At 48.8% G+C, this 26,573-nt stretch overlaps 1 protein-coding gene and 1 pseudogene across 1 annotated transcript in view; one reads left to right on the forward strand and one right to left on the reverse strand.

The window, feature by feature from the left end:
- TRIO (trio Rho guanine nucleotide exchange factor) overlaps positions 1–26,573 on the forward strand; it is a 3,834,156-nt gene that overhangs the window by 2,126,787 nt on the left and 1,680,796 nt on the right. Inside the window, exon 19 of the mRNA XM_069613780.1 lies at positions 16,632–16,746. Coding sequence (XP_069469881.1) covers positions 16,632–16,746 — 115 coding nt within the window. The remainder of the gene's footprint in view (positions 1–16,631; positions 16,747–26,573) is intronic.
- Positions 6,920–12,331, reverse strand: LOC138481596 (Golgi reassembly-stacking protein 1-like; annotated as a pseudogene).

Below are 26,573 nucleotides of genomic sequence, written 5' to 3' on the forward strand. Positions count from 1 at the left end.
CTACTATTCCTCGTTTGGAAAAGAGAGAGGAATGGCCAGTCAAAGGATTGCCCATACCGGCAACTGATATCTAGAGTGGTGGAGTATCTGGGCTGGGCTAGACCCCCGGTACAGTTTGTTCAGGATGACCTGACTGATATTCTAGACCAAGGTCCACCTACAGATCCTATATTACCATTCCATGTGGCTCTGCAAAAAGGGTGGCCAAAAATTGGGAGACCACAGACACCAAACCGGCGGGGAACAAATCCCTTACAAGGAAATACCACCCTTCCAGCAGTGACCCCGGCTACCTGTCCCAACAACCCACTCCGGAGAGTCTGGTGGTCCAGACAGCCACTGCTACCTCAAACAAGGCAGCGCACCGTATCCTACCATCCCCCCTGATAGGGATGACAAGCGTGTGGATGGATGGGCACGGAAGGTATTTTCAGCTGGGAGTATGGCCCTGAAGTCGACCAACTCCACATGTGCCGTAGCAACATTTTCGTACACTCTGTGGGAGTGCATATCCATGGCGGCGGGATTCCAGATCCGCTCCTTGTGCAGGAAATATTAATCCTGCTAGAGAAAGGTACTGTAGAACCAGTACCTGTAGCGGAGAGGAACAAGGTTTGGTATTCACCATATTTTTTTATCCCCAAGAAAGACTGGGGACTGAGACCCATCTTGGACTTGAGATACTTGAACAAGTTCCTCAGCAAGGACACATTCAAGACGGTCACACTTTCTCAGATCCTTCAGGCCCTCCAATTACAGGATTGGTTGGTGTCATTGGACCGTCAGGATGATTATATTCATGTGCCAATCCATCTCAAGCACAGAAAATACCAGAGGTTCGCCATTGGCGGCTTTCACAATCAGTTTTCAGTCCTGCCATTCGGGTTGACCTCCGCCCCGAGGGTCTTCACCAAACTGATGGTGGTGGTTGTAGCGCATCTCAGGAGAGGGGGATTCCCTACCTGGACGATTGGCTGATCAGGGCACTTTCTTATGAGCAAGCCTTGGATCATCTCAAAGTCACCTGTCGCTCCCTTCACGCACTGGGCTTCTCCGTCAATTTCAAGAAGTCACAGATGGCACCTTCCCAACAGCTCCAGTACATCGCAACTGTATTAGACACATCCTTGGGAAAGTGTTTGCCACCCAAGGTGATGGCTTAAGACATTCTTCTGATGGTTTCCAAATTTCAGAGTGCCGAGAATCTTCGGGCCTTTGAATTCTTGATGTTGCTCGGCCTCATGTCATCCTGCATTTTTCTGGTGCCTGAGAATGAGATCCCTTTAATGGGCTCTAAGAACTCAAAGGTCCCCGTTCTCAGGAAAGATAACGGACCTACTTCTGGTTCCAAGCAGGGTCGCACAGGATCGTCTGTGGTGGACCTGCAAGGACAATATTCTGCAGGCAGAACATTTTTGGAAACCATGGCCGGAGATTACAGTAGTAGTGACGGACGCCTCACTCACGGGGTGGGAAGCCCACGCCAACGATCTGAAACTAAGCGGTCATTGGTCTCCATCGGAGTCTAAACTGCACATCAACATTTTGGAGCTGAGGGCAATCAGACTAGCACTAAAGGCCTTTCTGCCTTCTGTACGGGGAAAGAATGTCTTGATAATGACAGACAACACAGTAGCCATGCATTATCTCAACAAAAGAGGTGGTGTAGGGTCACTACCACTGTGCAGAGAAGCAATGCAGCTCTGGTACTGGGAGATTCAAGAAGGAAGCTCCCTATCGGAAGTTCACCTAGCCGGGGAGGCAAAAATGACGGCGGACGCTCTGAGCAGGCAGAGCACAGTCTCCCACGAGTGGGAATTAGCTCAGGAAGTACTTCAAGAGATCTTCGCCCTTTGGGGAACCCCTCAAGTAGACCTTTTTACCACTGCAATTAACCGGAAGTGCGAAAGGTACTGCTCTAGGAGACGCGTTCATGGTGGATTGGGATTTTCCGCTACGATACGTGTTCCCGCCGATCCCCGTCATTCCTCAAGTAATCAGGAGGTTGAGCTGGTTCGGAAGCTACATGATCCTAATTGCCCCAGATTGGGCCTGGAGGACATGGTACCTGGACCTTCTGGACATGTCCATCTGTCCTCTGGTATGTCTTCCGCAGAGAGAGGATCTTCTCTCGCAGGGGGGGGTCAGGTTCTCTATCCAGAGGTCAACACTTCATGCGTGGTTTCTGAAAGGTAGAGATACAAGGATTGGGACCTCCCGGATGACGTGATGGAGGTGTTGCTTTCGGCAAGAAGGCCAGCACAAAATCTCTGTACAGTTGCCGTTGGAATAAGTTTTGCGACTGGTGCAGGGAAAAGAATGTTGATCCTTTTCTATGTTCTACTCCGGATGTGTCATCCTTTCTGCTTTCATTAGCACACAAAGGTCTTCACATTGGTACCATTAAGGGTTATCTGGCAGCGCTTTCCATATTCAAGTGCTCTACGGAAGAATGTTCCTACTTCAAAATACCTTTTGATGATTCAATTTCTGAAAGCACTCACAAACATGTGCCCACCTTCTACTTCTCAGGTTTCCGATATGGGACCTTAACCTGGTTCTAAAATTCCTAATGTGTGCACCATTTGAACCATTGCTCACATGTCCATTGAGATTGTTGTGCCTTAAAAACATACTGTTGGTTGCTCTAACATCTGCACGTAGATTGAGCAAGTTACAGGCACTCTCGTCCAAGGTACGCTTTACCGTATTCCACAAGGACAGGGTTGTGTTAAGGCTTAAACCCTCCTTCCTGCCTAAGGTGTTGTATCGGATTTCCATTTAAATCAAATAATTGCTCTGCCAGTGTTTTATCCTCTGCTGCATCACAGTAAAGAGGAAGAAATGCTCCACAGATTGGCCCCTAAAGAGCTTTAAGCTATTATATTTCTAGGATGTCCAAGTTGAGAGTGGACGACCAGCTCTTTATAGGATATAATGGATGAAAATTAGGACAAGCTGTTTCTAAACAGACTTTGTCAAAGTGGATTATCCTTGGGATTTCAGAATGTTATAGATTGGTGGCAAGGACCCACCAGAGGGTCTGCGGGCACATTCTACCAGGGGCATGGCCTCTTCCACAGCCCTCTAAGAGGAGTACCCATTAACAACATTTGTGATGCTGCAACATGGTCATCGTTGCACACGTTCACCAAGTATTATTGCTTGGATTGGATACCCACGCTCAGGACGTTGCTTTTCGTAAGGTGGTACTTTATTCTGCCTTGTGAAAATTGGCAATTCTAAATTATCCACCCTCCTCCAATCCGGTATACCAGGGGTGTTGCCAGGTCTGGAAAAGACCCGAGCTATGCTGATTTTGGAACTGTGGGCTAGCTAGCCTTTTGGCTGTAGCTCCTGAGATTCTATCCGGGGCTACAACCAAAAGACCAGGGGCTATAGCCCTCTTAGCCCCCCCCCCTAGCAACGCCTCTGCGGTATACTACTTTGGGAGTCTGTCAAAGATGAGGAATACGTTGGAGGACACAGTCCATTCGAAGAACAAGTTACTTACCAACTGGTAGAGTTCTTTCCACTGGATGTTCCTCCAACCTATTCCTCATCGCCCTCCCATCCTACCTCTCTGTAGAATTTTCCATTCTGTTACAGCTTTCGTTCTAACAAGGCTGACTACTGCCTGCCTGTACTAACAGCTAACACGTGAAAGAGGGGAAAAACAGAACTGAAGCCAACGGGCGCTTATGCAATCCGACGACGTCCCCATCGACGGAGGCCTTCGAGGGACATCGACTCGACGCAGGGCCCCCTCTGGCATTTTTTTTTTTCCGAAGTTGAACCTAACATGTCAGAGATGAGGAATACATTGGAGGAACATCTAGTCGAAAGAACGTTACCAGTCGGTAAGTAACTTGTTTTTCTCTTCGCTCTTGTTATTCTTTTTGGTAATTCAATTTTAACTATTGATGAAATTTGTTTTCGATGATTTTGGATGTAGTTAACTTTATGTATGTTTTTGATGATGTTGATTATGTGAAAAGTTTGAAATAAATCAAATATTAAAATAAAAAATAAAAAAGATGGGGTGTGGCTTGGTTGACCATGTGATAGGGAGCAGTATCCAGGAACTCCCGCACGATCCGGCACACAGATCCTTCATGCTGGGCAAATAAGTAACGAAAATTGCTGACTTGTGGATCTGGTTGATGGGCACCCGTTGTGGGAAGCAGGTGAAGGAGCTGCAGGGAAGCCGTAGAAGGCGAGGCGCATTACCAGCCCAGGAGAGGAGTATGAGAGACGGGTTTCCTGACTAGCGACATAGCTACCACATTTCGGGAGGACCAAAGACGGCCCGGCCCACCGCATGGGTTGAGAAGAGGGGAGCTCGGTCACGTGAGCACCACGCCTGGAAGCGAGAGGACGAGCGTTGCCATAAAGGCCCTAGGAGTTGAGGAACCCTGGAGGAAGGGCGGGCGATCAGACGGAAGGAGACAGTGAGGACAACGGGGAGAGCCCGCCCCCTCGGCCCGAGGACCCACACCGCACCCGGGGTGGGCGTGGAGAACGTCCTACAGTGGGCGGAGCTGTGCACCATAATTCTGAGCAGCAAATTTGTTCGAGGGCCCAAGGAGAGCACCCGGTCAGGACTCTGGTGCGCACCCGCTTCGTGCCCGCCAGGCTCGGCCCAAAGTAACGATTATCCTGGCACCTGAGAGTGCAGAGCGGCGACGCAGTGAGTAACGACATTGAGCGAGCTGGGAGCTGCGGCCAGGGGAGCACCAGTAAGAGGGACTGGAACATTACTGGGGGAATCAAGGGGTAGATGACCGCATCAGAGGGTGCCTGATCCCAAACACACTACCGGCAAATACGAGGGAGGCACAGTCCATTGCCTAGGACATTGTGGTCTGTGCCGTGAGAAGAGCCCAGCGGAGATCCGACGTGGATGCTAATACGAAGGCAGCAAGGCTGGTGGCGTGTGAGTACCGCGGCGCTGCAGTGACATGGTTGGCCGCATTGCCAGTTTTTGCTGGTATATAGCGGGAGGCCCCCATTGAAGGGCAGGGTGTGCCCAGACCGCTTGACGACGCAGACCCAGAAGAGGAAGGGTACGGACAGCCCGCTGCAACATAGTGGATCAGCATCGGCAAGGCCACGCACCTGGCCGGCAAGACTGAGTCGGGAAGAAGGGAAGGGGTGATGCGGCAGAAGCAGGGCAGAAGGTCACCCACTCCCCACCAAAGCTCACCCCGAAGTTGACGGCCATGCAAGCGGGCAGAGGGCACTGAATTTGCACGTAAACATCACTTGGCACGTGGGAGAGCACAGTCCATTCTCCAATCACAAGCAAGTAACACCTTCCAGGGGAGCCTTAACGCAGGCACACACAGACATAAGGGGATAATAACAAACTAAGTTGAACAAGCGTGGCCCTGAGGCGCTTAGCACCTGATCAGGAATGGCACGTGACAAGTAGGCATGTTCGGAACATACACAAAGCATCAAGTGGGAGCTTTACCTTGTGCAAGCACCGGCACACATTGCACTGCTGCAGCATTGCAGCTCTCATTACTTCGTAGGCATGGAGAGGAGACAGTGAAGCACCACTGGCAGGGTGGAAGCCCAACACTGACCCGCCTGAGAGGCGAGACACAAAGTGAAGGAAGCGTACAGGGAGAGCATGCAAAGTCAGAAGATGCACCCAGGGGGCCAACAGAAGAAGATAGTAATTAAGCCCGGGAGGAGCACTGGTCAAGGCCGGGGGACTTGCTGGTTACCCCACCACAGAAGAGGCTAGAGATATCCTTGCTATGGGGCAGACCCGGAACACACTGGGTATAACGGGAAGAGCACCAAGAAGCACACGAGGGCAGGAGTCGTCATACCTGAGGGTGCTCCAGAAGAGACAGTTACAGGAGCTCAGTGGGTCACGGGCCGGGGCCACAGGATTAGCCGGTTACCCCACTACAGCAAACGCTAGAGATAACCCCGGGACAGGGGGTATCTCTAGCATGTCGACCTATCCCACACCTGGGATAGGTCGACACTGACCCCCAGAAACGTCAGGGGAGAGGAAGGGAGAAGCAGTGAACAGAGCAGGAGAAGGTTAGGACTCCGGCCAACAGCAACAGTGCCTGGCACAAGGGGGGGGGGGGAGTTGGGGCCCTGACACACATTCACAATAGCCCAGGCACTGGTATGCCAGAGAAACAGAAAGGCGGCAAAGGAAGGCAAATCAGCATGGAGGCGATCAACTGGAAGAACGATGAGTCTCAGCCCGAGATACCAGAGGCCGGCACGAGTACTCAACTTCAAACAGCCAGGAATCAGACAGGAAGAGGGCCCCATACTTGAAGCTATAGCGGCCGTGAAAGCGTCACTAGAGGGCAAAATGGATGCAGTGATCGTAGACGTTGGGCTCCTCAAGCAAGACATAAGGAACCTGTCGAAGAGGGTCACCACGGCGGAACAACAGGTGCAAAGCAACACGTCGAACATCACAACTACGCAGTCCCAAATGACGGAGGCATTGGATCGCATTCGTACTCTGGAACATAGAGCGGAAGATGCAGAAGAGAGCGCTTGACGCAACAACGTGCGTATAGTGGGACTGCCAGAAAGGCAGGGGCCCCACAAACTACATAGAAAAAGTATTTCTCCAGGATGTGGGGGTAGGGAACTTGTCCCAGGGCTTCGCAGTAGAGAAAGCACACAGATCTCTGACCAGGAGACCCCGTCCAGGGGCACCCCAAGACCCATAATTGCAAAGATTATGAACTACAAGGACCGAGAGAGGAGCTTGGCATTCTCCCGGGGGGGGGGGGGGGGGGTTGGGTGATAATGAGAAACGCTGCCAGAGTAACTATCTATCCAGACTTAGTGCAAAAGCAACGGTCACAATATTGGCCGACTAAAGAGTGCCTTCGGGCCGCCGGTGTACGATTCATGCTACTATACCCTGCTAAACTGAAGGTACTACATTATGGCAGGTCACACATTTTCGAGACCACAGCGGATGTTCACGAGTGGATGGATCAGCAGAGGATACCACTACCAAGAGAAGGGAACGAGCAAAACAATAGAAATGCACCCCAATGAGGCACACAGTGCGACAAAGATCAATGGACTACATTAAAAGGACATGAACCAGCAGTTTGACAGGCGGGAGCTCGCAACCTCCTGGGGCAGACCGCCAGTTGCCACGAAGGAACACCTCACAGGAACAGCACTCGAGAACTTGTGATGCCAGTTCTGAGGCATCCTGCTGCAGCGGGTGCACCCACGGAAAGGAGGGTGGTGAAAGGAAAGCAGCAAAGTCCGAGCAGGGGGAGGGTGGCTGGGCGTTTGTTAATCGTTGTAGTTGGTGTGTGGAGAGGTTTGTTGAGTGAAGACACAAGTGGAGGAGGAAGCACCAAGCAATATGGACAAGGACGAAGCGCAAGTGGCAGGCTGACAGAGGCTTAGCCCGGCGAGGGCAGCCAAGGAAGTACAGCGAGGGAGCGGACCCGCAAGAAATCCGCACAGACAAGAATCAACATGAGGGGGAAGAGCAAGAGCCAGAGCCAACCCAAACGGAGGAGATTGGCAAAGGACGTCATGAGAGCATCCATCACCGGACCCAGGACAGCGCACAGGCCCATGGGAACAGACGGGCCGAGGGACACAGTAAACAAATGGGCCAGGAAAAAGCCATCATAGCTATCTGGAACGTCAGGGTCCTGAATTTCTACGTCAAGAGACTGAGGGTATATGCCTGGCGGAACAGGGCAAAGGTCCAAATTGCAGTGCTGCAAGAAACGCATCTGACAGCCGAAAAGCAAACAAAGATTGCCTAGAAATGGGGTGGACAAATGTACTGCTCAATTTATTCGAATTATGCCAGGGGAGTACTGATGTGGATTGCCCAGGGAGTGCCCTTCCAGCTTATAAGACAAGAGAGAGACTCGGAGGGTAGAATTTTAATTGTATTCGGAATGTTGGAGAACAAAGAGGTGTGTCTGATAAACACGTATGCCCCTAATCATGATGCGACAGAGTTCTTCAGGATGATTACACCTCGGCTGGTCCCATATAGGATTCACCTGCACTCTGAACCCGCAGGTGGATAGATCTGACAGCAAGCAAAGCAAACTCGCACCGCCGGCCAGGGCTATGCGGAAGATCCTGGACCAGCTGAAACTAGAAGACATCTGGAGGAAGGCACATGCTGACACGACAGGATACACACACTATAGCGCTCCACACGGAATATACACCCGTGTAGACTATCTATTTAGGGGCAGGGAATCTCTCAGGAGGGAATTAACGGGGATACATATCAAGGCACGAACGCTGTCTGACCACGCCCCGTTGGTAGCGACATGAGCATACACATACAGGGGGGCCCCAATACCCACATGGCGACTGAGGGTGGAGGCGATAATGAACAGGAATTTCCAAGAGCATATCAGAGACACGATAGATGACTACTTTGACCATAATGTGGGGAGTGTGGACAGAACCGGAAAGGTCTGGGAAGCCTTCAAGGTGGTGGTCAGGGGAGCGGCGATTGGGAAGGCAGGAGGTCTTGCGGGGAGCGTTCTGGCAGAACTGGGGGAAATAGAAAGGGAGATAGAACGAGTGGAGGCACAAGCGGGCATTAAGGGGGAGGAACCGGGGGAACTCACTATGCTGCGGCTGCAGTGCAGCATCATTTGGGAGAAATTGGGGGGACTGGACTATGGGAAGTAAATACAGAGACTACATGCAGAGGGGGATAAGCCTAGCAGGCTCCTAGCCTGGCTCACCAGGCAGGAGAGCAGACACAAACCAATAAACTCTATTATAAACCAACAGGGGGAGGAAGTGAGGACCCAGGAAAGGATAAATGAGGTATTTTCACGGTTCTATGAAAGGTTGTACTCCCGGAACCAGGAAGCCGAGGCGGGTGACATAGCTGACGCCCTGGAGGAGATCAATCTTCCCAAGCTAACGGAGGAGCAAGTGCGGATATTGGATACACCCCTCACGGTAGAGGTGCTGATGGCCGTAATAGCCGACCTCCCAACAGGTAAATCCCTGGGACCCGACGGGTTACCCAGGGATTTTATAAGAAATACAAAGACACTCTGGCCTGTGACTGCTAGAGATGTATGAGGAGGTGTATGAGAGAGGACGGTTGCCACAGAGCCTGTCAGAATCGGTTATAATACCCATACTAAAACTGGGGAAGCCGCCTCTTGAGTGTGACTCCTCAGACCAATCTCCTTGATAAACCAGGACTCGAAGATCCTGACCGCAGCCTTGGCGAATCGACTCAAGCGAGTCATAACTACGCTGGTGCACCCAGATGAAGCGGGATACGTACCAGGGAGGAACACAACATGGAATCTGCAAAGACTCCACCATGTGGTATACAGCACGAATCGGAGTCAAGGGGGATGCACAGTGGCGTCACTTGATGTATAAAGGCATTTGATTCCATTAATTGCGACTGGCTCCTGAGCGCGCTCGCCCATTTTGGGATAGGGGAGGGATACCTCTGCTGGGTAAAACTCCTTTACATGGTCCCTAGAGGAAGGGTGAAAACGGGTAGGCACATTTCAAGGGGTGGAACATTGGCTGGGGTACAAAGCGGGGCTGCCCACTATACCTGATGCTATATATACTGGCCCTGGAACCAATTGCGTTTTTCCTCAGGGCGGAGTACAAGGATGCTGAAATAGAGAGAGACTGGGTGGTAGACCAAATCTCGATATACACAGATGACATGCTACTTTATTTCGGGAACCCGAGGGAACACTTACCAGACCTGTTAGAAGCCTTAGGGGCATTCACCAGACTGTCGGGAATCACTGTTAATAAGGAGAAATCTTTGTTATTCCCCCTAGTGGATCTGAGAAGGGCTTCCCCTGACCAGTTGCCTAACGTAGGACTTAGATGGACGCCAGTCACCTTCCGCCATTTAGGAGTGGACATATACCACAACACCACAGTGACACAAAAGGCCATCACACAGGCAGCCCTAGACAAAATAGGGACAGCAATGAAGTTCTGGAAGACGCTTCCATTGGTGATGATAGGGAGAGCTGCCGTACTGAAGATGACGGTGCTGCCCCGCCTACTATATTACTTCACTAACATCCCATACAACATTCCTGGGTCCTTCTTTAAACGACTTCACACAATGGCAAGGGAATTCCTGTCTGGTGGGGGGAGGAACAGGATAGCACTGAACACTTTACAGAGGAATTATGAATGGAGAAGGGGGGGGGTTAGGCTACCAGACTATGAACGTTACTACCTTGCAGCACAACTCCAATATGTGGTACAGTGGCTGGGGGATGACCCATCCATAGACACGTCGCTTTTACAGCCGGCAATGCAACAATCCTATCTGAGGGAGCTCTTATGGATAGACGAAGCTTTGATCAAGCCACTCCCCACCATGGTCCAACTGGGCAGGACCATATGGAGAAGAGCATGGAAAATGCATGGGACACAAGACCCCTGCTCTAGGCAAATTCCCTTTGCGGCATTAGTCGACACCCGCACAGGGGGAGGACAAGGTAGTGGCACAGATTGGGGACTTATGGAAAGACAGGAAATGGGTAGACTTCCAGTCCCTAATAATGGAAGAGCAGAACATTCACAGGGGACAATTTCGGCTGTACAACTTTATGGTCCAGAGGATCAAGAAGAGATGGAAGACATTACCAGAGGGGGAATATAACGAAGGGGAGTTGGACATGTGGTACGACGTGTTGGAAGGGGGGGCACACAGTATACAGACTCTATGAACAGCTCCTGAGTAGCAATAATGGGAGGGAGCTGCAGGCAAGAGCCAGATGGGCAGAGGAACTTCAAAAAACGTTCACGGATGAGGAATGGGGCAGGACGCTCCGTTAAGCAGAGAAAGTCTCCAGGAACACGAGATTCAAGCAACTGCAGCTCTGCCTCATACATAGGGCATACCTCACACCCAAGAGATTATCCACCATGGGAAGCAAACAAACTCATAGCTGCCCGCGCTCTGCGCCAGAGAAGGCGGATATGCTGCACATGTTCTGGTCTTGCCCGGTGATGACTAACTTCTGGGACATAGTTAAGGACACGGCAGCTGCAGGAGGGATCCAAATGCAGGCGTGGTCGCCGGAGTCTTAGCTACTTGGGCTGTTCCCGAGAGGTGACAAACAAAGGATGCATACTGCAAAGATGAAAGTCTTGGTGTGTATACTGGCGAAGCCCCGCATAGCAATGGCATGGAACACAAGTACGGGCCGTCAATAGAAATGTGGTGGGCGGATTTGAAGAAATGGAAGATGGCCAAAATGTTGGTGTGGACCACAGCACTGCAGAGGGGTAGGGGAGAAAGTGTGGCCATGATACTTGCATGGAACTCCCTCATATAAGAACTGTTTGAAAGCAGTGAAGGGCACGGCACAACAGACCCTAGTGGGTCGGAGGAAGATTGAATAACTGGCGGCACAGTGGGAAAGGGACACTCAGCAGGGAGGGAAACCAGAGGCAGGGGGCAAGTCGGATAAAGCCTGAACCGAGGGATATGTACTATAAGAGGTAGACAACACTGGGGACAGACACAGAGGAAGCCAAGCGAGCGCACTGAGAAGATGGATGACACAGTGCAGAATCCAACACGTAGTGCCAGTTGTAGTGTGATGTATGTTAGTGTTTTTGGTTGTCATGTGTTGAAAACAATAAAGTTTTAAAATAAAAAATAAAAAAGATCTTTGCCCTCTGGGGAACCCCTCAAGCTCTGACTTACTCATGGGAGTCAGTGGAAGAGACTGCAGAGGAATGATGTGCAAGTAACCATAACCGATTCAGCAACCCACACTCCCTTCACCGCCCCAGGCACTATTGGGCATCACAACAATGTCTCTGCAGGCATCTGCCTTGCTGTTATAAACCATGAGATCCTGGGTTTTCCCTCATGTGATTCAATTAATGTGTAGAAATCTTCAGACACTTGAAGTATTTGGTCCGACTCAACAACATAGTCTATATCGTGTTGAAAGCCAGCTAAAGAGGAAGGCGAGTTGGGTTCTACACCCAGCACATGCCACACAACTTCATTGATGCTTTGGAAGCTGTAGAACCACACGCTAGCCCTGAGCAGCCCCTGTCCGCCCCCACATGTTGTTGGGAATAACTTCTACCTCACGTATTTTCATGGTCTTGATGTTATAGACTTCCAGCTTCACTGGTTTCATGTGTTGTCATTGTTCAGTCTTGCATGTCCTATCGAGATAATTAAATCTAAGAATGGCTTCAGGCCTCCATGCTGAGCAGGAGAGTTCTCTTGCAACCTGTGCACATGAAAGCCCTCTGTGTCCCCCATGGGCTCGTCTGTGCAGCTCAGAGAGATGCCCATGATGGTGAAGTCTGGTTTGCAATTCCTCACACAGACAGGGCTAGAAGAGGCATGTGCAACATTGCTAATCAAGAACATTTTAATTGGCATACTCTGCTAATCAATTTTTGTTAATGAATGTATGCCTTGAACACACATTGCCAACACCTAGGGAGAAAGAGACCCTACCCCTATCGGTCTTTGGTTACTTGTGTAATGGAGAAACAAGAGTGGCAAAAAGGCTGCCCCCTAGGAAAAGATATCCAGAAGTAGAAGAGCATAATTTGCAGAAGTGTTAAAAAAACACTTCACTTAGATGGAATTCTCAAGCTTAGCCCGCGTCACATCTATATAGAAATAGGATTGTTAGCATATGCCACACTTAGATGGAATTTCAGAAATGTGATTGTTAGCATATGTGATTCTTAGCATGCACCACACTTAGAATTCCGAACTTAGCCTGCGTCGCATCTAGATAGAAATGTGACTGTTAGCATGTGCCACACTAGTATGGAATTCTGAACTTTAACTGGCGTCGCTTCTAGATAGAAATGTGACTGTTAGCATGTACCGCACCTAGATGGAATCCCACAATTGCAAGGACAGCAATGCCAACTAACCAACCAACTAACAATTCCATCCCTCTGCATACACTTCTCAAACTATAACCAAACACAACCACAAGCCTAATTCGCAGCAATCCGCACAAACCTCACAACAATGCAACAACAAAACAAACCACACATAGACTTGCACAACAGAACACGACAACTACGGACCATAAAACACCCCAAGCCCAGCCAACGGACCCACCGGGCTGAGGCTGCCAACAGCACATCACTGCTCTCTTGCACTTTTCCAGCTTATTCCCACTAACCCACCCCCTCTCCTCCCCTTTTCAGAGCCGCCAGAGCGCCAGGGGACCACTTCGGTGGTGATAGTGCGCGGTACAAATGTCCTTTAACATTAAAACAAATGTGAATCTTGTTTTCCCTGAAAAGTTGTTCAAAGTTTCGAAGCTGCAATTTGTTGAATGCTGTGAAGCTGTTGTAAACCTCTTGTCAGTTTATATTGACCACACAAGCACTTGTTGTGAAACGCTGTTCGGGCAGGGGAGTATATCCGAATGGCAAACCTGTGGAGTAGGCCAGGTGGACGTTTTGAAGAAGTGCCAAAAGGTGGTCCTGACGGAGACATTTTTTGTTGTTTATGGTGCTAAAAGAAGAGCTGTACAAGGCTGTTGCAGAGAAGTGGTATTTATTCAAGTTGTCAGTGTGGCAAATCATCCTGGCCAGGGCATTCATTGTTACTATTGAGGAACTGAGAACCTGTTTAGGGAAAATAATTGTCTTATATCTTCTGTGTTAGAACTTTCTGTTGACAAGTTGAAGTTGCATCAAACTGTGTTGGAACTTAGTCACAAACCAGGATTTATTGTGTTCTTGACTTGAACTAACTGTGAAGCAGAATCATGTTTAAACCTGGGGAAGGGGAGTTTGTTCAGGTTTTGAAGAGAAACTGTGGTTACATTTTTTATTCAACCATTATTGTTTTGAACTGCCATTTATTTCCTTATTTTATTTGTTATATGTACAAGTGTGAGGGACAGATAGCCTTTATTATATATAGTGTTTCCTTTAGTTTATTTTAGGTAGGGAAATCCTCGTCCGGGTAGGGCTCCTGAGGCATTCATCCAACCTCGAACTATAATAAAATGGCATTTGTTGAGAAAACTTCACAACATAGTGCGCCTCACATTTCTGGCCCCTCACAGTGCCCATCAGGCCGCGCCAAGTGGAAGCTGAAATAGTCTCAAGTTTTATCTAACATGCTGTACGTAATATCAGAGCAAGAAATAATCCGAGATCATCATCGCTTGAGGGAGGGAGTTTGGGTACCTTTCCACATAGAGCAGGCATAGTATGAGAGGAACACCATTTTTGACGCTGCTTTTGTTTTTGAGGAAAACAACTTGTAACACTCAGGACCAACAACTAGGTGGTGGCCTATGCAAAACATGTAAACTAAGCAATTATTTTAAGCCACATAAAGATGATTAATGAATGGTCAGAATATATATTATATACACACACATAGAGCACGCTGCAACTGGCACAAATGGTATGCAGACTTTGTGGACAGATAAATAACTCGCATGAGATCAGCTTGTGCTTGTATATTCTCCCGTGCACACAGCGAAATATACATCACCCAAGAACAGCACATACTTGACTCTCACCAATAGAAAAGGCAAAGAGGAGTGACCTTCCTTTGCAGCACAGACAGAAAATACTGCTGACAAAACACAGTGTCCTGACCCCTTCTCCAAGGTGGGTGAAGGGTAACCCTTCCATAGGTTCATAAATGTCAAACTTTTCACGGCTTTCTAATTTCTTGGACTCGGAACACAAGGTGGCAATACCAGTACAAGATTTTAGAATTCCATAGAAACAGAGGGGGATTGATTAGGGAGAGCAATAAATACATTTACTCTCAGGGGGCACTTTATTTCTTTGGGCTCCCTTTATTTCAAACTGAAGTTAAAAGTTCAGTGTTGGACTAATGTTGTTCACAGAAAAGGCTACATAGAAAAGGCTATATTTGTGCAGATACACCACACCAAGGAGTTCAGTTTGCGTTTGTATATTTACTCATTCACAGAGCAAGGTGTACATCACTCAAGAGCAGCACAAACCTGCCTTTTACCTCCATTAAAGCAAAAGAAGAATGCGCTTCCCCAGCAGTACAGATATAAAACACTCCTGACAGAACAGGGACAGTTCTGCCCTCATCCCCAAGGAAGGGGAAAGGTAACCTTCCAATAGGACTAACCGGAGTTCAGAAGCTTTAATTTATTTTAAACTCTGTTCTCTGCCTACAAAGAGCCAACATATCAAGAAGTTTGCCAACTATATGCAAAATATGGGCATGACCAAGACTACCCTCATTATGTGACCTACTGGAGCATAAAGGGAAAGCCATATGCTTTATTCAAATATTCTTTCCTTTAGTGTTGAGATCCTGTGGATCCTAGCACTTAAGGAAGGAAGTTATTGGATAAAGTGGATACTAGTGATCTATCTCTCTCAGAATGAGCTCCATGTAGCGCTTTCTTTTCTGTGCAAGACTACATTTTGCTTACTGCACAGAGACTAGGCTTTGAGACACTCGCCCAACCTCAGATAAGTGAAATGGAAATATCGATGACCGCTAAACCCCTGGTATTATACATGGATCAGCCCTTACACGACACTAAAACCGAGAATTCCAGTGTAATCATTGTAGCTCTTGGTATGAGAGTTAAGTCCCTGATGACTCGTGAGCACACAATATTGGAAGATCTCCAATATGAAGCTTGCTTTTCCACTAGCAAACGTCATAGGCATCACCTGTGACTTACTCTATATGGTGTGCTGCTGGTGGACAACTGAAAAGTTGTCAGTGTTAACACAGCAGGGTTTGATTTTGATTTTTCTAAATTATTATTATTTATTTTTAACACGCTGTGAACAACTGAATTACAACACTTCACATCCAGTTCAACCCTTCCCCATAGTCCTTATATAGTACTCTTTTCGTCATGGGTAAGGAATCCACTCACTGGCTGTCCGTGTCTAAAGCTTGCGAGGGCCTGTGTACTGCCTAAAGTAAAGGCACTCCACCTCTTAAAGGACCTACTAATGGCCTATGAGCTACATAGGGAGCTAACATCCCTCTCCTTTGTATGTATATGGCTTTCTCCATCCCTCGAGTAAAGAAGGGCAGGCCCTGGTCTTTAGGAAGTTAAACCTCATAATCCCTGGATATTGTTACTCCCTCTTATCAAACACCTACACTCTTCAGCTCTCTTTTCCTGAAATTCAAAACCTTTCAGTCAATTGTCAAACTACTGCCCTAACCTGAGGCACTACCCACTCCTAGGTCTTCTGATGTCATTGTGATGCTTTGCACTCTGCAGGGACGCATTCCGCACTTCAATTTCCTCCACTGGCCAATGAAACTGACACTAGGAGAAATGTCACTGTCCCGCTGGAGAAATTACAAGGGTGGGTAATACACTACATTCAAGGTCAGACCCTGAAGGGGAAAAACACATGCACATCACGCAAACATTAATATTTTCCATTTCTCAGTTTAAATGGGCAGAATACACCATCATATCAGTTGTATTTGGGGGACGGGGCTGAGGCTATCTTAGTTATGTAGGCTGGCCTGCAAAAGGATTTGTAAACTAAGATCTAGTTAATTAGACATGGAATGACTGATATTTTTGCATAAACTGCTAATCATTTCTTTGTAACTGATCTGCTCTTTCTAATAGGCTTGTACACTGGCTAGAAGGAATGCAGATGTGTTCTTGAAGTACCTACACAGGAACAGTGTGAATATGCCAGGAATGGTAACCCACATCAAAGCCCCTGAGCAACAAGTAAAAAGTAAGTAAGATTTAAGTCAGTTCATTAATCCGTATTACTATGTGTGATTTTGCTGTCAATTATCCATTCTGATTTGAAGTGGCTGAAACGCTTAAGAAATACACTTAAGGCAGTTTGTCCAATGTACTCACATTTACACTGTTTTGTTTTTACATTGGAATAAGACTATGGATAGGGAAACCCTGTGTTGTCTAGATTCCTGGACTTAATTACTGAACTAGCAATGTATCTGATGTGTAGATCACACCTACGTAGTGAGAAGCAAACATTATCCAATTGAATAAAGATTTTCCAGAATCACTTAAAAGAAAGTCTTAATTCTATTAAAGACACGGAGGCAAGCATTATGCTTCTCTTTCTTTTATTAAACACAAGGAAGGAAGCTTAGCAGCAAGTATTTTATGCACCTGACTACGGGCATAGTGTATGCATTAAAAAGGTGCAATACAATATCAATGGACAAAACATTAAACATGAGGAAAATAAACTTTAGTCCATCTAAATGTCTCTAGAAGACAAGGAACTCCATTTCCCTGGAGGCTTAGAGTTTATAGTAGGTCACTGAACATTTGACATCAATCTTCCAATGGGCATCCAGCTGCCTCCCCTCCAAATAGGCACTAACATGATGTAACTTTCTCTTTCGAGGTTGCAGACTTGGCCATTCAGAGAACCATCGGAATGAAGCCTTAAGTTTGGAACGTCCTGCAGAGGAAACCATAACAGATCTGGAGATCGGGCGAACTTGTCTGTAGTCACTGTCGAAGGAAGTGAGAAATTCTAATGTTACTTGATTCATATGACAACCCTATTAGGGTTGGAGAGAAATCAGTGTTTTATTATGCAAAGTTACAAAGCCTGTAGAATTGCAATTTCACTCAATACAATGACATTGAAGAACTGTACTCAAGCGTATCTTGCGCCGCTATTTCTCTAGTCGGGCGGGATAATGCTCGCCTCTGTGTTTTATAATAGAATTAAGACTTTCTTTTAAGTTATTCTGGAAAATCTTTATTCTATGTCGAGACCGGAGGCTCACATTATGCATGTTTAAAGCTTACTTGCCACAATGGATGCAGGTTGTTCTACTGGTTTCAGGTAGAATTGTTTAAAAATGTATTCACCTGCCCAATCGGCCATCCTCATGATGTCTCTAGACAGACTCCAACCTGAAAGGCTTTGGAAGCCATGGCAGCTCTCACAGAGTGAGCGCTAAAGTGATTAGTATCTACTCCTGCTTGAGGTAGAGTCCAGCGCACCCAACGTGCCAATGTCGGAGCGGAAAACGATCTGTGGGGTTTGCGCAGTGCTATCAATAACTGTCTATTAGGAGAGGTCCTAAGAGGCGCAGTCATCTCTTCGTAGACCTTCAAGCACTTGACCAGACAAAGGCAGGATAAGAGATTACTCTGGAATTGCATTTAGTCCTTCTGGATATGTGGAAAACTATGCCATCAGGAGAAAAGGTCCTGCCTGCTAAGTCGAGAGCTCTGACATCGGAGACCCTTCTGGAGGAGACCAAGCATAGTAGCGTAGTAAGCTAGCCGGAAAGGGCAGTGCGGGATAGCTCCTCAATACGAGGCCAAGAGAGAAAAAGGTTGAGCACCTTATTAACGTCCCAAAGCTTGTCCTAATGGGATGAAGGCAGCACCTTAAGCCGGATACCCTTAAGCAATCTGCAAACCAAGTGATGCTCTCCTGCTGGGACCCCTTGTACGAGGTTGCGGCCGGCTGAAATTGCAGAACTTTAAGCCTTGACCGCCCTGTAAGCGAGTCCTCGCTCAAATAATGAGGCTAGGAAGTTCAGAATTTCCTATATAGGTGCCGAAACTGGATGGAGCCCTCGGTCCAGACACCAACATGTCCAAGCATTCCAAGAGTTGGAGTATCTCTTGAAGGTAGCGGGGGCCCAGCTCTCCTCGATGAGACCGATGGCTTTGTGCAATATCCCTGGAACTCTCCATCTTGCCTGGAAATCCTCCAGGCTGCTAGGGTCAGCAACCCATTGATGAGAAGGGGGTGGCGTTGTCCTGTCTAATCCATTAGCAGATCTGGAGATTGGGGTAGAAGGATTGGAAAATCCGAGGAAAGTTCCAGAAGAACTGGATATCGGGTCTGAGATGTCCAGAACGGGGCTATGAGGACCAGCTTTGTTTGTTCCTGATGGGCCTTCGCCAGGGTCCTCGCTATCATGGTGAAGGGGGGGAAAGGCGTAAAGGATCCCTTCCGTCCAATGCTGTAGAAAGGCATCTGTTGCGGCAGCAGTTTGATCCGATCTCCAGCTGTAAAACGCTAGGAGCTGAGTATTGAGGCGGGAGGCAAACAGGTCCTTGGACATGGGGCCCCATATCCGTTGGAGGCGGAGGAAGATGTCTCTGTTGAGCCTCCAATTGCTGTAGTCAGTGGAATGATGGGAGTGCCAGTCCGCCACTAAGTTCCCTAGCCCTGGGAGATACTCCGCCGTGACAGAGATCTGGTAGAGGTCTTAATTTGGTGCCACCCAGATGATTGGTATATCTTACTGCAGAAAAGTTGTTCTTTTTCAGTAACATACAACAGCTCACTCTGTCTCTGGCAAATGATTGTAGCGCAAAAGAGCCCATAAGGAGCTCCAGATAGTTTGTGCATTTCCAGCTCCTGGGGAGACCAAGTTCCCCCCGTGGCTACTGTGCCGCATCTTGCTCCCCAACCGGAGCGGCTGGCGTCTGACTCCATCACTATGTCCGGGGTGGACCCGAAGATGGCTCTGCCGTTCCAGGCTTCCATTTGCGTAAGCCACCAGATGAGTTCTGTTCTCGCCTGTGGCAAGAGTGTCAGACGTTGAGAGTACGAAAGGCTGTTCCTCAAGTGCTGACCTTTCAGTTTCTGTAACTCCCAGTAGTGAAGTGGGCCGGGAAATATCGCTTGAATGGAAGAGGATAGTAGACCTATTACTCTGGCGAGCTCCCGGAGGGATATGACATTCCTTGCCAATCATTTCTTTGTAACTGATCTGCTGTGATCGACATGTGGAATGTATCTTGGCTGCAGGCAGGCGGAACTGCGAGATCTGCATCTCCACTATGAACCCTAGAAACTCTAGGTTCCTGGATGTGCAGAGGATCGATTTCTCCCAATTTATGAGGAAACCAAGGCCGTGTAACAGATCTATGGCGAGTTTGGCCTGCTGCTCCACCAGGGCCTGAGATTGAGCCATGAAGATGTTGTCTAGGTAGATTGAGTCTGATAGCTTGCTCCGCTAGATGAGCTACTACCGGCCTTAGAAGCTTGGTAAATGTCCAAGGGGCTGAGAAGAGCCCGAAGGGCAAGCTCGTACACTCCCAATCCTGGTTCTTCCAGGAGAACCTCAGGTAACGTATGTGTGCCTGGTTTATGGGCACTGCCAGATAAGCGTCCTTGAGGTCCAGGCGAATGAGCCAGTCGTCTGGTCTCAAGATGTCTCTGAGCATGTGTATCCCCCTCCATCTTGAAATGGCGGTAGACTATGAAGTCGTTCAAAGCTCTGAGATTTATCACTGGATGTACCTTTTGCTTCCTGTGGACCAAAAATATAGGACTGCAAAATCCACCCTGACTCGGAACAAAGGCGAATTGCCCCCTTCTGGTGTAGACTGCGTACCTCGCTGTCTCGCGCTGCTGCGTCTGCTTCAGGCATTACTATCTGGGCAGGCCGACTCGCTTGGAAGGGTTGAGCAAAGAACTCTAGACGCAAGCTGTGTCCCTGACCCAGGCAGCTCCTGATGAGGAATCCCAGGCTCGCACAAAGAGAGCTATCCTCCCTCCTCTGGGTGTCTGCGGCGCTGGTATGGTTACACTGACCTGCTGGTGGTTGTTGGGCTGGATATCTTGCGTCTCTTCACCAACCCTGACCTCTTTCACGTCCTCTCGATGGGAAGAAGGTGTCCGAGTGGTCTTGCCGGGCATTGTGCTGGTCTCTTGAATGTTGAGGTCTTCTGTCAAATGAATATCGGCCGGAGGAGCGACCCCTACCTTGTCCGGGCCGGGAATTTCTTTTACTGGTGAAGACCTTTTTAATGGATGCCTGCGCCTTGTCTAAGGCAGTGAAGGTGCCTACGAATTCGGACATCTTTCATGAAAGGATCCCTGAATAGCAGGCCCTGAGCTGCCGCTCCGGATTCGCTGTCTGCCAGCTCGCCCAACTTGGAATCTATTTTTAGAAGGATGCCTTTCCTGCGTTCAGTAGATATGGCACAGTTGGCGTTCCCAAGCTCGCTCGGACCTTCCTGATAGAATAATTGGGTCCATTGAATTGCCTGTATCAATGGCTGTTTTGGCCAGGTCCATTATTTTTGCCAGGGGCCCAGTAATGTCCAGGACCCTGTCTTGGTAGTATCTCCAGGAAGGATCAATGCCCTTTCTGGGATCTTTAGTGTTCTTCCCTAGGAAGGTAATCATTTTGGAGTAGTGTTCAGGAGTCAGAGCCACCTTCCCCGGAATCTCTGGGCGAGAGCATTCTGATTTGACTCTGGCTCCAACTTCTTTATCCAGGGACTGACGTAGCCTGGCCTTGGTGTACTCTGTGGCTCTAAAAGACGGTTCCCAGCCTGTAGATCTGGGGTGTATCAAATCCTCTGGTGTAAACATTCCCTCTAAGGAAGAATGTTCACCGGCTATCCTCTTGGGGATGAGGGTTGCCGCATTCCCTGAGGTAGAGGGTCTTGACCCTATAGTTTGATTGTCCTCTTCCGAGGAGGTGGGGGTATGATCACCATTATTGTACTCCCCCCTTATCCTGTTCATCGTCTGTGCCCCGCTGGTACTCCTTAGTGCTCGAAGGTCTGGCACCCCTATTGTCTTCCTCGGGGTGAGAGGGTCTATCGTTCGAAGGGGCCTCTTTCCTAGTCAGAAAGGCTTTCTTTTTTTTTTTATAAAGTATTTTATTATCATTATTATTATAGTACAACAATCACAAAAACAACAAAAGCAAATCAACACAGACTGTCATGGTCATCAATAATCAACAGAGGTAATACACATCTCATCAGAGGTCGAATGGCTTTCTCAGTACATATATTAGCGTGTAGTACTAAATACCCAGTGCACGCTCCCCCGCATGTAGGAGGGGTTCTCAGGTCGCTTCTTCTTCCCATCTATCCCATATTTTCGAGGCCTTGTTGGGACAGCCTCGTGCTAAGTAGATCCTATGCTCCATCATAGCGCATGTGTCCATATCCGATTTCCATTTGTCCAATGTCGGGGAATCAGGGGCTCCCCATTTTGCGCTATATTGCGCTTAATCAGTCCCATCGCCGTATGCAGGAGCAATCTCTCCCACTTGTTAGCCTCGATTTCATCAGGCACACCCAGGAGTAAGGCCTTTGGGTCCAGTGGTATGGCACGGGTCAGAACTCGGGAGAGTTCCCTACAGCATGCATTCTAAAAGGTTTGTATCTGGGGACATGCCCACAAGATGTGAATGAAGGTTTCCTCCTCCTCCCCGCATCGCAGACAATTCGGGTTTGTGGCCCGTTTCCAGCCGTATAGCCGCGTCCTAGGGTAAAGTACCCGGTGCAGTATTTTCATCTGCACAAGTCGAAGCCTAGAGGATATAGCGATTTCTCGGGGATGCATGAGGACTTGTATCCAGTACTCTGGATCTATTTCCCCCACATCCGCTTCCCATTTCGCCTTCAGCTCATTCAGTTCAGGGGTGGCAAAGGAAGATATGGCATTATAAAGGATGGAAGTGCATTTGGTGGGAATTTACGCCGGCAGGATGTTACGCTCTATAGGGGTGTACTCCGGTACCAGTGTGTCTGCTGTTAAGTAGGGTCGTAAGGCGTGGGCCAGGCGTATGTAATGATATCGTTCCGTGTTTGGGATTTGAAATTGTAGTTGCAGGTCGTCAAATGGGGTCAGTTTCCCATCTGTGAGCATATCCCCAACTCTAGTGACTCCTGCTCTCACCCATTTTGGCCATGGCTCAAACTTCCAGATTTCAGCTAGGTTATTATTTTGCCAGAGGGGTTGTGCGGTGGTTACTTTGTTTTCCCACCCAATGAATCAATGTGCCTGTCTCCATACCATAATAAGGTGTGTTGTGGTTGTGGGTGGGGGAGTTCTCGGAAGGGGTTGATAAAGGAGGGACAGCGGATCTGTGTTCTGTATAGTGGCTATCTCAGCACGTATATGAGGTAAGTCTCGATTTCCATGAAGATGATCATTAACTACTGCCAGTTGTGATGCCCAATAGTAAGTTTGGAGACGGGGAACTCCTATTCCTCCCTCCCAGACCGATCTCTGGAGTGTAGTTAGCGCGATTCGTGGCTGGCCTCCCCCCCCATATGAGATCTCTGAGAAGTGTCTCCACTTGGTGAAATTCTACGTCTGGGATTTTGAGTGGGGCATTCTGAAGGATGTAAAGGAATCTGGGAAGGGTCATCACTTTAAAGAGTGCCGCTCTTCCCATAAGTGTCAGGGGGAGGAGTTTCCAGTGTTGGACATCAATAATGAAACGGTATGTGATCGGTCGGAGATTGTGTTCTATATAAGTTGTCCCAGTTGATTCTGAGTTCGCTAAATTCACCAAAGTGGATGAGCAGTTGTGTTACAATAGGGGAGGACCTTGGCGGGTCTCCTAGATATACAAGGAGATCATCTGCGTAGAGAGATGTACGATCATCATATCCCTCTGGCCATCTAAACCCGGTCCAGGCAGTATTTTGACGAAGCCAAAGAGCCAGTGGTTTGATTGCAAGGGCAAATAGAAGGGGGGACAGCGGGCATCCCTGCCATGTACCCCGACCCAGAGGGAAGGACCTGGAGGATCATCCATTTACTTTCACCTCAGCTTGGATGTTAGTATAAAGTAACTTCACCCATCCCAGAAAGGCTTCTCCGAATCCCATACGGTGCATGATCTCCCCAAAGGCTGTCCCATCGAATGGAATCGAACGCCTTTTCGAAATCGATAGCCAACAGGGCCAAAGGTCCGTCTATAATCGGGGATCTCTCCAACGCCAGATGGAGACGGCGTAAATTCATCCGAGTCGATTTGCAAGGCATAAATCCACATTGGTCCGGGTGGACCCGGGTGGGTGCAACCAGTTGTAATCGGTTCGCTAGTAGCTTAGCGAGAACCTTAGCCTCCCCGTTAATCAGTGATATAGGTCTGTAGGAAGCACATTTGTGTGGAGGTTTATCAGGTTTGGGAATGACCACGATGGTCGCCTTGCAGAGATCTGGTGGGAGAGTCCCCTGTTCCCGGGCCGCAAGAAACATTCTATGCAGGGGAGCCGCCATTTTATCTGCCCCTAGCTTTTGCCAGGTTTCAACAGGGAATCCATTCGGGCCTGGTGCCTTCCCGGATTGGAGTTGAGATAGCGCTTCTGAAATCTCAGCCTCCGATAAGGCTGAGTCCAGATGGTCCCTCTGCTGCTCAGAGAGAGTCGGCACTGTTAACGCATCTAAGAGGGAGGGGTTTAGCGGAGAGGTTGGGGCTCGGTACAAGTCTGCGTAAAACACTGCGAAGGCCTCAGCAATCCCAGCGTCTGAGTGATAGCTGTTGCCCTGTGGTGTCCTTCATCCCTTTTCTGCAGCCAGTCGAGCAATTTACCCGCCTTGCCCCCTAGTTCGTACACCCTCGCTTTAGCCTGCCAATGAGCCTGCTTGGCGTCATCCATCGCTCTGTTCCGAAGGCACTCTTGGGCGCGTTGGAGGGATAGATGAGTCTCGGGTGCGGGATCAGAGATGTGCTTAGTCTCCCAGTTACTCACTTCCCTCTCGGTCTCTAGTAGTTCCTGGAGCCGGGTTTTTCGTTTGTGTCGTCCAAGAGAGAATCTCACCCCTGGCACTGTTTTATATGCCTCCCATAAAGTCACAGGGTTATCTACTGATTCCTCATTAATTTCGAAATATTCGACGGATACTTCCTCTAGGCGATCTATCAGTTCTGGGAACCCTACATAGTAGCTATTAAGTCTCCATGTTCTAGGGGGAGGGGACCCTGCATACGTATTTCCACTAAGAGTGGTGAGTGGTCCGAGATGCCCCGAGGGAGCAATTCTGCGGACATTGCCCTGTAAAGGTCGGTATGTGGTAGGAAGAAATAATCCAATCTGGACATAGAACCGTGGGCACCGGGGTGGAAAGAATATTCCCTAACATCCGGGTGTAACTCCCTCCATACATCTCGGAGCCCAAGTGCAGATGTAAAGTTGGCTAATCTGGTAGGGGTATCTGGGCTACGATTCCGGAGATGGGAACGGTCAGTGTTATTATTCATGGTGTCATTGAAGTCTCCCCCTAGGATGAGTGCATCAGGGTGATGTTTCCCTATAAGGGTGGTAAGGTCATCCAGTAACTCCTGTCCCAGCCCAGGTGGAGAATAGATTGAGGCAATTGCCACCGTTTGACCCCAGATCATTCCCAAGATGAACAGGTATCGGCCCCTGGGGTCTTGTTCTACAGTTTGTTGAATAAATGGGATGCGTTTGTGTAAGAGAATGAGGGTGCCCCTGGAGCCCATTGTGTACCCCGCATGAAAGGCAAGGCGATAGTTGGTTCTCTGAAAGAAGACACAGTGTGATCCGGCCAGGTGGGTTTCTGTTAGGAGAGCCACATCAGGGGAATGTCTATTTAAGAATTGCATGATAAGACGCCGTTTAATTCCTGAGCCCATCCCATTCACATTCCAAGTGAGGAATTTCAGAGATTTAGTGTCGCATGAGTGATTTACAAGTTTGTGCGGAGGACATTTATTACGCATGATGGGGTTTTCCAGGGTATAGCGATCAGTGGAAGATGGCAGTATAACTCCCGCCCGTACCAAAGGAGCGGGGGTGCACTGTGGAGTGGTACAGAGCGTCCTCAACAAAGGACAATGGTTCGTTTGACCTATGAGCATGTGACAGTCTTGAAATAACAAAGTTTTGAATTTTCCCAACTCACCCCCGCCCTATACTCCACCCCAACACGAAGTATGATATGATCTGATATGATATGATATGGTATTTGTAACGCGCCTATACACAAGTCTTTCAGTACCTGTCGCTCAAACATTGCTGAACCTTCAACTTAAGGTGTCAGTTCAAAAACCAGACCCTTGGATAGAGTCCAAAGAAGCAAGAAAGAGAGAAAGGGGGGGGGGGGGAAAGAAAAAGGGGGCTTGACCAGGGGAGGGATCAGCGCTTCCCCCAGAGTTCCCTCTCTTGCGCCCAATGTCAACATCTTCCGTGGTGGACAGATTATGCGTCGGGATCGGAGGCATGGAAAGCACAAGCCCACATGTCTGAGCACTGCTCCTAGGCCCCGGAGTAAGGGACAACAGTTTGTTCAGTGTCCTCCTTGTTCTGCCGCTGGCTCCAGGATCTCCTGTCCCTCCCGGTCTGGGTTTCTCCTCGGGGAGGCCCGCCTAGGTCCCGGTCGGGGTCTCCCTCTCGGTATCCTTGGTCTTCCAGTCCAATCGCCTTCTATGTGAGCCATTACCCATTTCCAGGCCTCTTGTGGGTCGTTAAAGTGAACAGTGGTTCCTTTATGATAAATTTTAAGTTGGGCCGGGAAGAGCAGGCCGTATTTCACATTCAGTTGAGCCAGTTGTCTCTTAAGTGGTTCAAACGATTGTCGTGGCCGTTGCACTTCTCGGGTATAGTCCCGGAAGAAGACGATTCGGGAGCCGTTATGGGTGATCGACCCTTGCGAGCGTGACAGTTGCAGGAGGGCGTCCCTGTCCCGGTAGTTGAGCAGGCGGGCGATGATAGTACGGGGCGGAGCACCCGGGAGTGGTTTGCCCGAAGACATCCTATGAGCCATCTCCACTGAAAAGAACTTTGAGAAGGATTAGGCCTCGAAGATGTCCATGAGCCACT

The sequence above is a fragment of the Ambystoma mexicanum genome, chromosome 5p (assembly GCF_040938575.1).
Source record: "Ambystoma mexicanum isolate Mex_15411 chromosome 5p, UKY_AmexF1_1, whole genome shotgun sequence".
Classification (NCBI taxonomy): domain Eukaryota; kingdom Metazoa; phylum Chordata; class Amphibia; order Caudata; family Ambystomatidae; genus Ambystoma; species Ambystoma mexicanum.